Raw genomic sequence first — 15425 nt, forward strand, 5'->3', positions numbered from 1 at the left:
GTCTCTCAAAGTCCCCAGCATATGGTGGGGCTCAGTAAATATTAGCTATTATTATCAGCGATTATGAGGACTGTGTCCGTTCTGAAAGACAGCTTTAGGTCCAGAGTGGTGGTGCCAAAATTGCTTTCAGAGGACAAGCTCTGGATTGGTTTCTGGTTTTGCCCCGCTGCCCAGAACCTGAGTCTGTCAACAGTTTGGGTCTGGATCATAACGTTTACGGAGAAGGCAATGGCACCCCCGCTCCAGTATTCTTGCCTGGAAAATCCCATGGACGGAGGTGCCTGGTAGGCTGCAGTCCATGGGGTCGCTAAGAGTCGGACACGACTGAGCGACCTCACTTTTACTTTTCACTTTCATGCATTGGAGAAGGAAATGGCAACCCACTCCAGTGTTCTTGCCTGGAGAATCCCAGGGATGGGGGAGCCTGGTGGGCTGCCGTCTATGGGGTCTCACAGAGTCGGACACGACTGAAGCTATTCAGCAGCAGCAGCAGCAGCATAACGTTTATGAAGTGCCTGCCACACACCTGGGTTTGGGTGGAAGACGGATTTTCTTCCTGTGTGTTCATCCCAGCCTCCCTTAAGTGGGCACAGAGAGCCTCAGGAAACCTCCATGCAGGCGCCTCTCCTGTCCTGGTTTCTGGACCTGGCAGGGAGTTCAGGTGAATGATGGTGGCCGGGCGAGCCGTGGAAGGGGACGCCCAGCAGCGTGGAAGGAAGCCTTGGCCCTCCGAGTCCCCCGACAGCACGGTTTCCTAGAACAGACATCCAGGCCAAACAGACGAGGACCATGTGCCAGTCCTTCATCCTCCTGAACGGAGGGTGGCTGTGGGCCGGGGTTTATATTTGACACAAGCCCCATCGCCAAGCCTGGAGGAGACAGTCTACCCTCTGACCACACTCACTGCGGCCCAGTCCTCATGGGGCCAAACCATCATGGTTTGGGTTGACCCCAGCCTTGCCGCCGCTACTCTGGCGGTGCGGTCATAGGTCTGAGCCTTCCAAGCCAGCTGTGGTCTTGGTTTAGAAGAGGCATCCTGAGGGCGAAGGGGAGTCCTGCCTTGGCATTTCCTTTTGCTCCCCGCTCTCAGGATGAAGCTGACTTCCTTAATCCTGCCATTTTGAGGCCCACCCTTGGCTGGTTAGACAAAGTAGATAATTGATCATCATCATGATGATAATGATTAAAGACTGATAGTCAGAAGCTTTCCAATACAGTTAACTTACAGCTGGGTGTGTTATGCGTATGCTTGACACAGAAACCCAGCTCAGACGCAAGGCGAACGTCTAGAACAGGAAGTTTCACTTGCTTGGGGTGATTACTCTCTGATGCTAAGAGTTTCACGCCAGCCGTACCCCCAGCTGTCTGTGTAACGGAAGCAATCTCCCCTTGTGTGTTTCCTCACTTGGAAAAATGGAGTTAACCCAGATGCAGAAAATGAAACTGAAATCAAGATGTCTCAGCCTATGAAAGGATACAGGAATTTGGAAATAACTCGACTGTAACCTATCCTATCTTGGGAAGCTACAGTATGTGCACACACACACACAAGCCCATGCACGCACATTTCTGAGCACAGTGGCAGATGAGTATTAGTGCCCAGAACAAAGAAAACAGAATTTACTACAATCACCATTATGACCAGTAGCTGGATTGATTCAGACATTCAATGTGCACATCTTTCCGTGTTCACGCTCCAGCCATTGAAATGAGAGTTCGTAGGATGGAAAGGATAAAGTGAATCTAGGCTTCCTGGGGCTTGTGTCGGTATCCCAGGCTCCTTTCAGATCTCTCTGCCAAGACAGGGCCAAGCCAGAGGGTTCCCTGCCCGGGGAGTAACCACGCTACCTTCCTCTCAGCGCGGCAGTGCACTTTGTTTTGACATGTGCCATACCTTCCGTCTCTCACGGCCTTGGGGCCCAAGGAGGGGGTGCTTTGAATGATGTAAAATTCCTCTTCCAGTAGCTGTGCCAAAGCAATTCCCAGCTCTCGACTGACTTCCAGCTCAGGGCATTTCGCTTGCTTTTGGGGGAGGTTGGTTCCTCATCCCGTTCAGGGGTCTCCAGTCTTCACTTATGGGCTTCCCTGGCAGTTTAGTGGGTAAAGAATCCACCTGCAATGCAGGAGACCCAGGTTCAGTCCCTGGGTGTGGAAGAAGAGAAGGAAACGGAAACCCACTCCAGTATTCTTGCCTGCAAAATCCCATAGATAGAGGAGCCTGGCAGGCTACAGTCCATGGGGGTGCAAAGAGTCAGACACGACTTAGCAACTAAACCACTACAAGTCCTCACTTTCTGGCCTCCAAGAGGGACCAGTTTCAGCAATTCCTTTCTGAGGGAGGTGTCAGCCTTCTCAGGTCTCTATTTCATCCTCCCTCATCCCAGAACCCTCCTTCCCTGTTGACCGCATGTCTCATTTCCACCGGGAAGCCAGGATCCCCTGAAAGCCAAGGAGCTTGTCTTCCTTTAGATACTAGCCAAGGGTTGTCTGTGTCAGTGGGTTTCCGAACCTGGGTTCAGAAAGTTTCAGTAAGAGGAGCTATGCAGAGTGCATGCTCAAAGTCGCTCTGTGATCCCACGGGCTGTAGCCCACCAGGCTCCTCTGTCCATGGGATTCTCCAGGCAAGAATACTGGAGCAGGTTGCCATTTCTGCCCCCAGGTGTGCAGAATGAGGCGCTTTTAAGGAACAGGGTAGGAATCCATCTCCCTGCCTCTGCTGTTGCCCTGTATTGAGGCTGTGTGATGCACACCTACCCAGGTATCAGGGGTCTCACATGTAGTCTCACCAAATACAGCAGAGAGGTGAGTCTTTTTGGTTTTGGGGGGAATTTAGACCATGCTCGCCAGCATCTTTGCTGAGAGTCGTGAACTGTTCTCTGACCTCAGCTCCGTTTCTTACCCTCTCTAGAGCTCAATTTATGTATTTTTGCCCGATGGCTCAGCAGGCAAAGAATCTGCCTGCAATGCAGGAGACAGAGGATACGCGGGTTTGATCCCTGGGTCAGGAAGATCCCCTGGAGGAGGGCACAGCGACCCACTCCAACATCCTTGCCTAGAGAATCCCATGGACAGAGGAGCCTGGCGGGCTGCAGTCCATAGAGTCGCCAAGAGTCGGACACAACTGAAAATGCACACGCGTGCTTCCTAAGACAGGGAGTGGTCAGAGTGGCCACCCTTGGAGATGTGCTAAGAGTGAGCGAGGTGGGTCTGAGGGACGCCCATGGAGCCATCGGGGAAATGGGGCCCCGGACACCCGCCTGGCCTGTACTCGTGGGTTCATTTCTCATCCAATCCTTCCAGCCACCCCAAGTCGCTCCTTCCCTCCATTCTTCCATAAGTGTTTTCCTCTCTGTTGGTTTTGGATTCATCTCGCCCCCAGCGAGTTAACCTAAGTGTTTCCAGGCTAATCTCATCCCGCTCCTTCCAGGTCGCCAGCCCCTCGGGGGGCTGGGGAGTAATTGGTTTGTCCTCACCCGTGTTTGTAGCGCCTTCCCCCTACACGTCATCTGTGCATTTTAATTAATCTGCCACTTTTTCCTCTCTCTTGCTTCCGGATCATTAATAAAGAGATTAAGCCAAACCAGACTGATCCCCAGCGGAGGCTCCGCTGGGACCCCTCTCTCCCAGCTCCCAGCCTTGTCAGGGGTCAGAACACCTTCATGTGGTCCCAGCCGACTCATTTTAAGGCCTTGGGACCCGTGTTCAGAACAAAGCCAATTTGAATTAATTTTGCAATTAAAATAGGGGAACGAACCTAGCCGGTCCTTTTATATAAAGGCCTTAGTTTAATATTTCCACCACATTCCTTTCCCTTTTGTCATTCGGCTTTAAATCTCTCGCCTTCCCACCTCTCTCCTCTTCCACTCGCTGAACAAGATATGAGGATTATCTGGCAGGATGTGGTCTTTGGGGCCCTTGGCATTCGTCAGAGACCAGGTCATCGCTGCAGCAAGTCTCCAGGGAATGAGGTCCTTCTGGCCGCAGCTGGCCAGCGTGCTGGTTCACTCCAGCCAGAAAGCACTCTCATCGCAGACAGATGTGGCTGCCCTGGATGTAATGAAACCTCTTGAATTCGCATATTCAACGCTTGGCACATTAAAAAGCATTTCCACCTTTGATCTCATGCCTCCTGCCCAAGGAAAGCCAGAACAGAGCCTCTGGGCCTTCTGTGTAAGTCACACCCCGAGTTCCAGCACTGGGACCAAACCCAGGGTCTGAGGTGGTACATTCATGCCCCACGATGCAAAGCATGCGACAGCCACCTGCAAGAGAGATGGGAGGAGACCCGGTTTTGTTTCATTCCCTGGGGAACACTTTGCTAGGGAGTCTGGCAGGAGGAAACAGGAGTGGTGGCCTCAAACCCCTGGAAACTCTGCGGAGAGCTGCCTGGAAGCTGCTTGGAGAGGTGATCAGCTTGCCAGGTTGAGTTGTCCTGACTCCAGGCTTGGAACTTGAGCATCCTCTGGAAGGTATGAGAGCCAAGACAGACAGACAGACAACAGACAGCACAGGGCCTCTGCTGCAGAGCCAGACGGCCATCCCATCTGGGCTCTGCTGCCTGTTAGCTAATTATTAAACGTCCGCATGCCTTGGTTTTTCCCCATCATTAGTACCTACCTCCGAGGGGTTATTACCAAGATGAAAGATGCGGTGTCAGTACCCCACCCGGAGCGTTTTTGTGTTTGGTGTTCCCAACGTCCAGGCTACAGATTCACTCACCACAGCTGCAACAGATGCACTAGTGGTAAAGAACCCGCCTGCCAATGCAGGAGTTCGTAAGAGACACGGGTTCAGTCCCTGGGTCGGGAAGATCCCTTGCAGGAAGGCAAGGCAACCCACTCCAGTATTCTTGCCTGGAAAATCCCATGGACAGAGGAGTCTGGTGAGCTACAGTCTATGGGATCACGAAGAGTCGGACATGACTGAGCAACAGCACGCATACACAGGTGCAAAAAGCAAGGTCTCCAGGTTTGTGACCGGGAGGTGGCGCGCCATGCCAGGGGACTAGTCGTGGAGTGGTGACATGAAACCCAGCAGCGATGGCCACTGTCTGCCGTGTGTGGCCTGATAGACCCGGGTTTCTGTGGCCTCGGACCCTGTACCTCTGTCCTCACCAGCTTCTCTTCCATTTCAGCTGCTTCTTGCAGACCCCAAGCCCCTCTCTGTGTGTTGTACACCAAGCCAGAAAGGAGGAATCAGAAATTGCTCTCTTTTGAGTATTTTGAGGGATGGTGAAACCTTGTAGGAATGTTGCTCCAGGGACTGGGAAAACACCATATGTGGGAAAGCATTTCTGAGCGAGGAAAATAGCATCTGCGAGTTGGTCGGGATCTTGGAAAAGTCTGAGCGGGGGAAAGGGGCATTGGGGAGAGTGCAGGAAGGGGGCTTGCCGGGGTCTTTAACAGGTCTTTTTCCAATTATAGCCGAGAAGAGCCTGGGGACCCTGGCCTGCTGCAGAGCCAGGCCTGTATTTTCTTTGGGAGAAGAAGGCAGAGTTGATTGGCTTCCAAACCAGGCTTGGCAGAAGCCCAAACAGCATCCCAGGCCAGGAAGCCGTGTCTTGGTAGGTCTTGCCTGCTGTCGATGCTCATTCAGTAAACAGACCTGGAGACTCCATGACAGAGCAGCCCTGGGCCGGACAACAAGGACTGGGGTGTGAGAAGGGTGTGGCCATGTCATCCAAGAGGTGACATGCAGATGAGGATAACACAGTAGGATCATTGCTTGAACGGGAGTCTCTGTACCCTGCAGTCACCACTCGAAAAGGAGCATAGAAGTCTCTCTGAATCGAAACCTTCACTGATGCGCCTTGCCAGGCACTGTCTTTCCTTCTCCACTCCCCACACCAGGGAGCTAGACCTCTGGTACCCAGTGTGTGCGCATGGAGGGCAAGGATGCAGCATCTCTGCTGCCACCAATAACTCAGGTTTACATTGATCCAGCATGTCCAGCGGATCACTCTGTGCCGGGCACGGTGCTGAGAGCTTTCCTAGCAACGTCATGATCCACCCCGACAGTGACCTTGATCATGCTTGAGCCTTGTGACCTCTGTTGCACTTAAGAACCAAATCTTGAGCTTCCCTAGTGGTCCAGTGGTTAAGAATCTGCCTGCCAACGCAGGGAACACGGGTTCAATCCCTGGTCCAGGAAGATCCCACAAGCTTTGGGGCAGCTAAGCCCATGTGCTACAACTACTGAGCCTGTGCCCTAGAGCCAAGGAGCCACAACTGCTGAACCCTTGTGTCCTAGAGCCAGTGCTCCACACCAAGAGAAGCCACTGCAATGAGAAGCTGGAGCATCTTAACAAAGAGTAGCCTCAGCTGACTGCAACTAGGGAAAGCCTGAGCAGCGATGAAGGCCCAGCATAGCCAAAAGTAAATTAATTAGATTAAAATTTAAAATAATTTTTTAAAAAAGAGCCAAATCTCCCCTGTCCATCTCTGCGTCATGTAGCTGTGTGACCCTTATGCAGCTCACTTTACACCACACCGGGTCTCAGCATCCTTAATGGCAAACATGAGATGGTTATCTACCGCCCCTTCCGGCTTCAACATCTGTGTTAGGGTGCGTTTTACTAGCAACATTCTTGGGCTTGCTCTGTGCGAAAAAGCTGAAAGCAGATTATCAAAGTGAAGTCTGCAGGAAGCCTGCTGTGTTTTAATGCAGCCTTGCAAATAATCTAGAAACACTTACCAACCTGCAGCTGATTCCAAAGTATCATGACAAGGTTTTTGGACTTGATGGTAAGAGACAGTCTAGACCCAGAAATGGAACTATGCCTTGGACTTATGCCGAGGGGCATTTGGGAGTTTTTATATCATTCATTTTGTTCATCTGTCCTCCCCCCATCTACCTCCACCAGTGCTGGCCAGATGTTTCTGCAGAATTTGTGTGTTTGGAACCCGAGGGGGTGGCAGGGTTTGCTTTGGGGCTCCCAGAGGTAGATGGGATGGTAGAAACAAAGCAGCCTCCATAAGTCTCTATAGAAAATCGAAAAGCAATAAATCAACTGCATGTCAGTCTGCTTTGATCTGCTCACGGGGTTGGGCAGTTTGCAGTGTTGGTGATGAAATCTTCCTCCCTGATGACTCTGACCTCTCTCCCCAGCCCTGTTGCCAAGGAGAGCAAAGAAGATGGTTTCAGGGGCCTTTCTCATGGTCCATAACCCCAGGCCCTCCCAGCCAGGTTGCACTAAAGTCGCAGCTCCTGTCCACAGCCCTGCTCACATCACCCTGACTCATGGTACCCTGTGGCCTTTGCGCATCTCTCTTGACAAACAATGACTTTCCACTCCTTTATTGTTGTTGTTGTTGTTCAGTCATTAAGTCATGTCCGACTCTTTGTGACCCTATTGACTGCAGCACACCAAGCTTCCCTGCCTTCACTGTCTCCCGGAGTCTGCTCAAACTCATGTCCGTAGAGTCGGTGATGCCATCCAACTATCTCATCCTCTGTCGTCCCCTTCTCCTCCTGTCTTCAATATTTCCCAGCATCAGGGTCTTTTCTAGTGAGTCAGCTCTTCACATCAGGTGGCCAAAGTATTGGAGCTTCAGCATCAGTCCTTCCAATGAATATTCAGGGTTGATTTCCTTTAGGATTGACTGGTTTGATCTCCTTGCAGTCCAAAGGACTCTCAAGAGTCTTCTCCAACCTCACTGTTTGGAAGCATCAGTTCTCCAGCGCTCAGCATTCTTTATGATCCACCTCTCACATCTGTACATGACTACTGGAAAAACCATAGCTTTGACTATATGGACCTTTGGCGGCAAAGTGATGTCTCTGCTTTTTAATACACTGTCTGGTTTTGCCCTAGTTTTTCTTCCGAGGAGCAAGCACCTTTTAATTTCATGGCTGCTGTCACCGTCCACAGTGATTTTGGAGCCCAAGAAAATAAGTCTGTCACTGTTTCCACTTTCCCCCCATCTATTATGTTAACACAGTTTCATCAAGACAAACCATCTTAGTTCCTACAGCCAGGGCATTGCACAGGGGCCCACACCCAGAAAGGGGACCTTGAACTCAAAGTGTAACACTCTGTGGTTACCATCTTGAAATTCTGCAGAATTTTATCTTTGTGGGGTTTGTAAGTGAAGCCGCATGGAACCGTGGAACATGCGCCTGGGGATTCGGAGCGTGGCTTCTAACATGGTCACACCTCCTGCCACCACTCTGCCTCAGAAATGTTTGCTCTTGGCCCTGCAGCCTCGGGAGCTGGTTCTGCCTTCAGCCACCCTCGGTCCATCTCTGATCCACTGCACCCACTTTGTATTCACTGTGGTGTGGACTCAGGGGAGAGGCGGACACAGACAGGAAGGAGGGGGCCCCTGGCCTTGGAGGACAGAGTCTAGTGAGTAAACCGCGTTGTGCCCAGAGGGCTGTGCAAGTGCCACCACGCCGTGGGCATGCAGAGGAGGTTGGGCTGCTGTTAGCAGGGGAGCCTGATGGAAAAGGTAGCTTCTGAACTGGGTGCTGAAGAGTGAGCAACATTTCAGCAGAAGAGGAGGCGATGAGAGTGTGCAAGGGGAAGGGCCACATGGGTTGTAAAGCTTATTTAAGTGGCTGCTGAACAGCGGGCTCGGGGTGGGGCACGGGAGCCCAATCATGATGTCTGAGACCGAACGCTGGTCTCGGACTGCGGAGACCCCCCCTGCCCCCCACTTCCTGTGTCTCTCCTCTTCTTTAAACTGCAGTTTGGGGTTTCCTCATCTATAAAATGAAGTGAAAAGTGAAAGTGTTATTCGCTCAGTCCTGTCTGACTCTTTGCAACCCCATGGACTGTCGCCGCCAGGCTCCTGAGTCCATGGGATTCTCCAGGCAAGAATGCTAGAATAGGTTGCCACACCCTTCTCCAGGGGATCTTCCTGATCCAGGGATCGAACCCCGCTTTCATGCTTTACAGGCAGATTCTTTACCATCTGAGCCACCAGAGAAGCCCATATAAAATAAAGGACTTGGAGTAAATGCCTTTCTGCTTCTAACACCCTTTGGTTCCATACACAGGCCACTCCCCATAAAGCAGCCCAATCCATCAAGGTTCTTCCTTCCAACTCACCCTTGCAGTGACCTTACCAATGGACTCTTATTCCACCTGGGACCTCCCTCCACTCACCTCACTTGTTCAATTTCTGTATGAGCAGGTAGCCTGCATATTCTTAGTTGATGGAGATGGTGCTTGGGCAGGTGGGTGGGGGGGCGGGGTGCAGTTCATAAATTGTTTCTTTTTTTTTTCCCCCAATTATTTTTATTAGTTGGAGGCTAATTACTTTACAATATTGTAGTAGTTTTTGCCATACACTGACATGAATCAGCCATGGATTTACATGTGTTCCCCATCCTGATCCCCCCTCCCACCTCCCTCCCCATCCCATCCCTCTGGGTCATCCCAGTGCACCAGCCCCGAGCACTTGTCTCATGCATCCAACCTGGACTGGTGATCTGTTTCACACTTGATAATATACATGTTTCAATGCTATTCTCTCAGATCATCCCACCCTCACCTTCTCCCATAGAGTCCAAAAGTCTGTTCTATACATTAAATTGTTTCTTGATAGCCTCTCCATCCCAAATTATTTCATGGCATCTGTCTTTTTTGGAAGGGAGAAGGCGGTATAATTCTAGTTGCATGGATGCCATATTTTTTGTGTTGTTCAAGTTTCATTCTGTTGGGCCTGCAAGGTTGAAGGGGAAAATCACTTTTATCTGGAGTTGGGGTGGGGAGATTAGTTATTCCATGGGAACCATTTTCCCAGGATCATGCCGTTCCTGGGGGGCCATCTGTAGGTGGGGTCAGCAAAGCTAGAATCCTTCGCTCAGCCTTGACCTTGAAAGAATCAGTTTCTTTCTGTCCAGAGAATGGTTCCCATGGAAGGAAGATGCTCCCCTTATCAGAGAAACAGGCTGGGAGCCAGGAGGAGGAAGCTGGAGGAAAGTGACAGCAGCGTTGCTGGCCTTTGGGGACACCAGAGCAGCTCTCCAGGCAAAATGGGGAAAGAGGCCACATCTGTGAGTCCTGGGAGCGAGTTAGCTTGGGCGGGCTCAGACGCAGATTCTGAGCCATGGTAAGCAGGACGGATTTTCTCCTCTTTTTTATAATTGGTATTTGTTTTTATTTATTTATTTGGCTGGTCAGGGTTACAGCACACAGGGTCTTCTAGTTATGGCATGCGGAATCTTTAGTTGTGACATGTAAACTTTTAGTTGTGGCATGTGGGATCTAGTTCCCTGCCCAGGGATCGAACCCAGGCCCCCTGCCTCAGGAGTGCAGAATCTTAGCCACTGGACCAGCAGGGAAGTCCCAGGACTGATTTTCTGTGTCTTGTGCCACCTTTGTTTATTTCCCTTCTCTTCTTCCCCTGGGTTTTGTAGTCTTTCTGGAAATACCCAAGGTGAGCCAAGGGAAGGATTTGATTTTCCATGCTTAGAGCTTTAAAGAGGAAACGGCAGAGCCCCGGGGACGGTGAGGCGGCTGCCATGGTGGTGACAGCACCCGTGGCGGGTGGGGCGAAGCGCAGGGCGCTGGGGAGGGTCTGAGGGGCGGCCACCCCTCCCGCACCAGAACCCTCTCCTTCCAGGGCTGTGCTCTAGGGAGGGAGTGACCAGCATGAAGGTATGTGGAGATCAGCCCTCTAATTCCACACGGACTCGGCAGAAACCCCAAGTGGAGGCTCCACCATGGCAACAGAACGAAAGCGTTGATGGGTTAAGATGCCACTGAACCAAGGAGACGGCAGAGTTAGAAACAGAACCGTTGAAAGAGCAGCGTTTCATAGTGGGAAACTTAAAACATCAGACAAGAGAAATCGACAGGGACTCTTGTGCTTCGGGGCAAGTGCAGCCCATTTATTTGAGCTGAGACTCCACCTTCTGCAGGCAGTGCTTCGGGGGGTCTGCTGTCTTGGGAAGGGGGCGTCTGGGGATCAGGTGGGCACGTTGGCAAGCATGTCCATCGGAGAGCTCGGCAGAGAACCCTGACACTCAGGCCGTCTCACAGAGTGAGACATTACAGGGGCAGGAGGACTGCTCTGCCGGGCTGGCCAACGATGACCCCTCTCTGATGCTGCAGATTGAGGGCAGCTGGCCCAACCCCCAGCCTCAGGGTATTCACTCCTTCCAGAGACCCCAGGGGCCGCAGTGAAGTGGGCAAAAGAACTCTGATTCTTGACACAATTGCAAGGCTGCCGCTGCTGATATTTTTAAATTAGAAACATAGTGTATGCACCTTTAGAATTTTCAGGTTCCGTTTCTTCATGAGATGGAGCGAGATGTGGTCTTTCCAGGCTCAAGGGACATTTAAAGAAACGGCAGGATGTCACGTTCACCCAGCAGAAGGCTGCAGATGGTAGACCTTAGGTGCATAGGTGACAGGTACTGTCCGTCCGAGAAAGATCCAGGCTGAATGCCCAGAGGTGACCTCCTCTGCTGCTTTAGGTCCTCGGGAGAGACCTGACTCTTCCAGGCTGTGGCCCTTCAGTGATTTTCTTTGTCTTTGTGAGACAGGTTCTTTTGCCCTCTCTCTCTTAACACACAACACACACACACACCCCTCTTTCCCTCTCACCCAGCCACACTGCTGGAAGAAGGATTGTTGGGGTGAAGGCACTTGGACATCTAGGAGAATAAGAGGGGAAGGGGAGAGGAATAGACAGCCTCTGTCTCTGGCCATCACAGAGCCATTTTGATGCTCTCCTTGTATGGTGGTACTCAGCTCTGTCCTGCCTCACAGGGATCCCCAGGCTCAGGTATCTGGTCCAGAAATGATACAGATGCAGCCACCACCGCCTGCTATTAACACCCGTGTTTCCTTTTCAGATCTTACAGGTGAACAAGGTGATGTCCATCTTGTTTTATGTGATGTTTCTCGCTTATCTCCGTGGCGTCCAAGGGAACAGCATGGATCAAAGGAGTCTGCCGGAAGACTCACTCAATTCCCTGATTATCAAGCTGATCCAGGCAGATATTTTAAAAAACAAGCTCTCCAAGCAGATGGTGGACGTTAAGGAGAACTACCAGAGCACGCTGCCCAAAGCGGAGGCCTCGCCCCGAGAGCCCGCCAAGTCGGAATTCCAGCCGGTGACGGCCATGGGCCCCGAACTGCTGCGGCACCAGAGACGCTACAACTCGCCCCGGGTCCTGCTGAGTGACAGCATCCCCCTGGAGCCCCCTCCCCTGTACCTCATGGAGGATTACGTGGGCAACCCCATGGTGGCCAACAGAACGGCGCGGAGGAAGAGGTACGCGGAGCACAAGAGCCACCGCGGCGAGTACTCCGTGTGTGACAGCGAGAGCCTGTGGGTGACCGACAAGTCGTCGGCCATTGACATTCGGGGACACCAGGTCACGGTGCTGGGGGAGATCAAGACCGGCAACTCCCCCGTCAAACAATATTTCTATGAGACGAGATGTAAGGAGGCCAGGCCTGTCAAGAACGGTTGCAGAGGAATTGATGATAAACACTGGAACTCGCAGTGCAAAACCTCCCAGACCTACGTCCGCGCGCTGACGTCAGAAAACAACAAACTGGTCGGCTGGCGGTGGATACGGATAGACACGTCCTGTGTGTGTGCCTTGTCGAGAAAGATCGGCAGAACATAACTTGGCATCTCTCCCCATATATAAATTATTACTTTAAATTATATGATATGCATGTAGCATATAAATGTTTATATTGTTTTTATATATTATAAGTTGACCTTTATTTATTAAACTTCGGCAACCCTTACAGTATATAAGCTTTTTTCTCAATAAAATCCGTGTGCTTGGCTTCCCTCAGGCCTTCTCCCATCTGTTAAACCTGATTCTGTAACCCGGCTCCCAGGAGCTGCTCTGTAAAGTCTGTGTACACCACTATTTTGCATTCAGTATTGTCAAAGGCCGTGGCTGTCGTTTTAGTAAACTTGTTGAAATCGGCTGATGTCAGAGTTGTGTGTAGACACAGTTCCACACCCCCTTTCCGGATACATCATAATTGATTCATTAATTAAAAGAACTGGTGCCACTTCCGCCGCAGGGATGCTCAGTGGCTCTTAATTCTGGCGGGCCAGCTCACTGTCCAAGAACCTCCTCGCCTTCCTCTGCTGTCAGTTTTTGCCAATTAGAATTATGATCTACTCCGATGTTATGGTCCCAGAACAATAACAACGAATCTGGCAGTTTTCGTTTTGGAAGTTTCTTTTCAGCACATTTGTTGTTTGGGGGTTTGAGATTGTTACGGGTTGAATTATTATTTTTTTTTCCCCTTGGCTTCGGTTTTTGTTTTGCTCTGTGTAAAAGTGGTTTGCATCTTCCGAGGCACATAGGAAAATGTTTTTTTAACTATTTGTAACAGTAATAATTGTAGAGTTACCGAGGAGCAGCAGTGGAACGTGAGTCATCTGCACACAGAAGAGAAATGTGGTCCTGATAGATTCTCCAGGAGTTTCTTCTGCCTCCCCATCCTCTGCTGACTCCTCCTGCAGCCCCACAGGGAACTGATGATAAAGGCTGGTGCTGCAGGAGGGAGTCAGACCTGGGTTCAAATTCCAGCTCCTCCCTGTGACTGCAGGGCTTTAAAGGCACCCTGAACCCAGGTTTCCTGGAGTCAGAGTCAGATGTGGGGCTTGCCTACCCCACAGGCTGCCATGGTTAGGCCCCATAACCACGGTAGGCATCCCAGAGTCCCAGCATGGTGTAGATATTCAAGAACAGAAGTTCCTTACCCTTCCCTCCTCTCCTTCTCCTTACTTAGGTATTGTGCTCCTCTGTATGGTTTTGATTTTAGGGTTTCATTTTGTTCTCCCCACCCCAGCTTGATTGAGATATAATTGACATGTGACACTGTGTAAGTTCAAGGTGTGCAATGTGATGATTTGACACATGTACATATTGTGAAATGTTTACCACTGTAAGGTTACTTAGCACACCTTTCACCTCATGTAATTGCCATTGTTGTTACTATGGAGACATTTAAAATCTACTCATCACTCCTTTCAGGTGTACGGTACAGTATTGTCATCGTGGTCACCAAGCTGTACATTCGATCCCCCAAATCTTCTTCCTCTTAAAATTTGAAATTTGTACTCTCCTCCTCTTCCCCATCCCTAAACCCTGGCAACCGAAATTCTGCTCTTTGCTTCTGTGAATTCAACTTTGTTGTTGTTGTTTAGTTCAGTCGTGTCTAACTCATTTTCGACTCCATGGATTGTAGCCCACCAGGCTTCTCTGTTCATGGGATTCCCCAGGCCACAATACCAGAATGGGTTGCCTTTCCCTTCTCCAGGGGATCTTGCCGACCTAGGGATGGAACCCAGGTCCTCTGCATTGCAGGTGGATTCTTTATCACTGAGCCACCAGCTTTTTTAGTCTACTGTACTTGAGCTCTGTATCATTTTTGGTTGACTCATCACTTTGGATGTAAAAACCCCAACTGGAGGGAAACTTCCAGGTGCCTACTAATCCCAGGGGTGTCCACAATAGCCCAAGGGGTCATTTGGTGATGGTCACACCTGTCCTGCCAAGGCAGACACTAGTGGTAACCTTCAGGCACTTTTCCCCTGGGAAAACTGGGACACCCCTCCCCCTGCCACTTTCCCCAGAGGACGAACCGGGCAGCATTTCATCCCTTGGGATCTGGAGCCCAAGGACTCCAGTCTCCCATCTGGGCAGAGTTGCAAGTTACCCACCAACCCACTATGGACCCTGCATTCCTGTCCTGAAACCCTGTCTGGTCACTTCCCTGGTTTGGCCTGCCTTCCACTAAGGCCTGTGTGTACCCTCTACCTGAAGCAGCCTGCACCCCGAGATCTGGCTATTACACATACCAAACTGAGTCTGTGTCCGTTATGGAACATGAACCTCTTGCAACAGGCTCAGCAAACAGCAGTGACTTTGATGAAGAGCATCATCAGCCCAAACTTGATTCTGGATGCTCAAAACCTGAGGGCAGAAAGTGAAGAACTAACTACATGCCCACCATGGGCTGGGCACTCTCAGACTCTGCCACCCCCATGAGTTGTCACAAACGTGTGGAGGTGGCACTTGTCGTCTTGTGTTTATAGGTGATGAAACCGAGGCCTGAGGATTTAATCTGCCTGAGGATTTACCCTGAGCAGGTAAGTGGCAGAGGGAAGACGGATGTCCCTGTTTGAGAGATGACACAGCCCTATTTCCTTATCATTGGTTCCCCCGCCCAATGCAGCCTTGCATTTCTGAATGAAGAGCACAGTCCTAGGGAAATGGAAAGCTTGTTCTCTGCATGGAAACCTGTGGAAGCTCTTGCTTCAGGAGCCTATGTCAAGAACACAGTAAGCCTGCCCATAGAATTATTATAGTTGCTGTTTAGAGGCTGTCATGTCCAACTCTTTTTGACCCCATGGACTGTAGCCCACCAGGCTCCTTTGTCCATGAGATTTCCCATGCAAGAACACCAGAGTGGGTTGCCATTTCCTTCT

At 50.9% G+C, this 15425-nt stretch overlaps 1 protein-coding gene across 4 annotated transcripts in view; it reads left to right on the plus strand.

Annotated features, from left to right (window-relative positions):
- Positions 1-13967, plus strand: part of NTF3 (neurotrophin 3) — a 78428-nt gene extending 64461 nt beyond the window's left edge. For 2 of the 4 annotated variants that reach the window (XM_043441619.1, XM_043441622.1), the window contains exon 2: positions 11809-12904. In XM_043441619.1, the coding sequence (XP_043297554.1) occupies positions 11830-12591 (762 nt within the window). In that variant the 5' untranslated portion in view covers positions 11809-11829 and the 3' untranslated portion in view covers positions 12592-12904. Of the gene's footprint in view, positions 1-5423; positions 5564-11808 lie in introns of all 4 variants that reach the window. The other 2 variants (XM_043441621.1, XM_043441618.1) reach the window with 2 other exon arrangements.
- The last annotated feature ends 1458 nt before the right edge of the window (positions 13968-15425 follow it).

This window comes from Cervus canadensis, chromosome 21, assembly GCF_019320065.1.
Source record: "Cervus canadensis isolate Bull #8, Minnesota chromosome 21, ASM1932006v1, whole genome shotgun sequence".
Taxonomy (NCBI): Eukaryota; Metazoa; Chordata; class Mammalia; order Artiodactyla; family Cervidae; genus Cervus; species Cervus canadensis.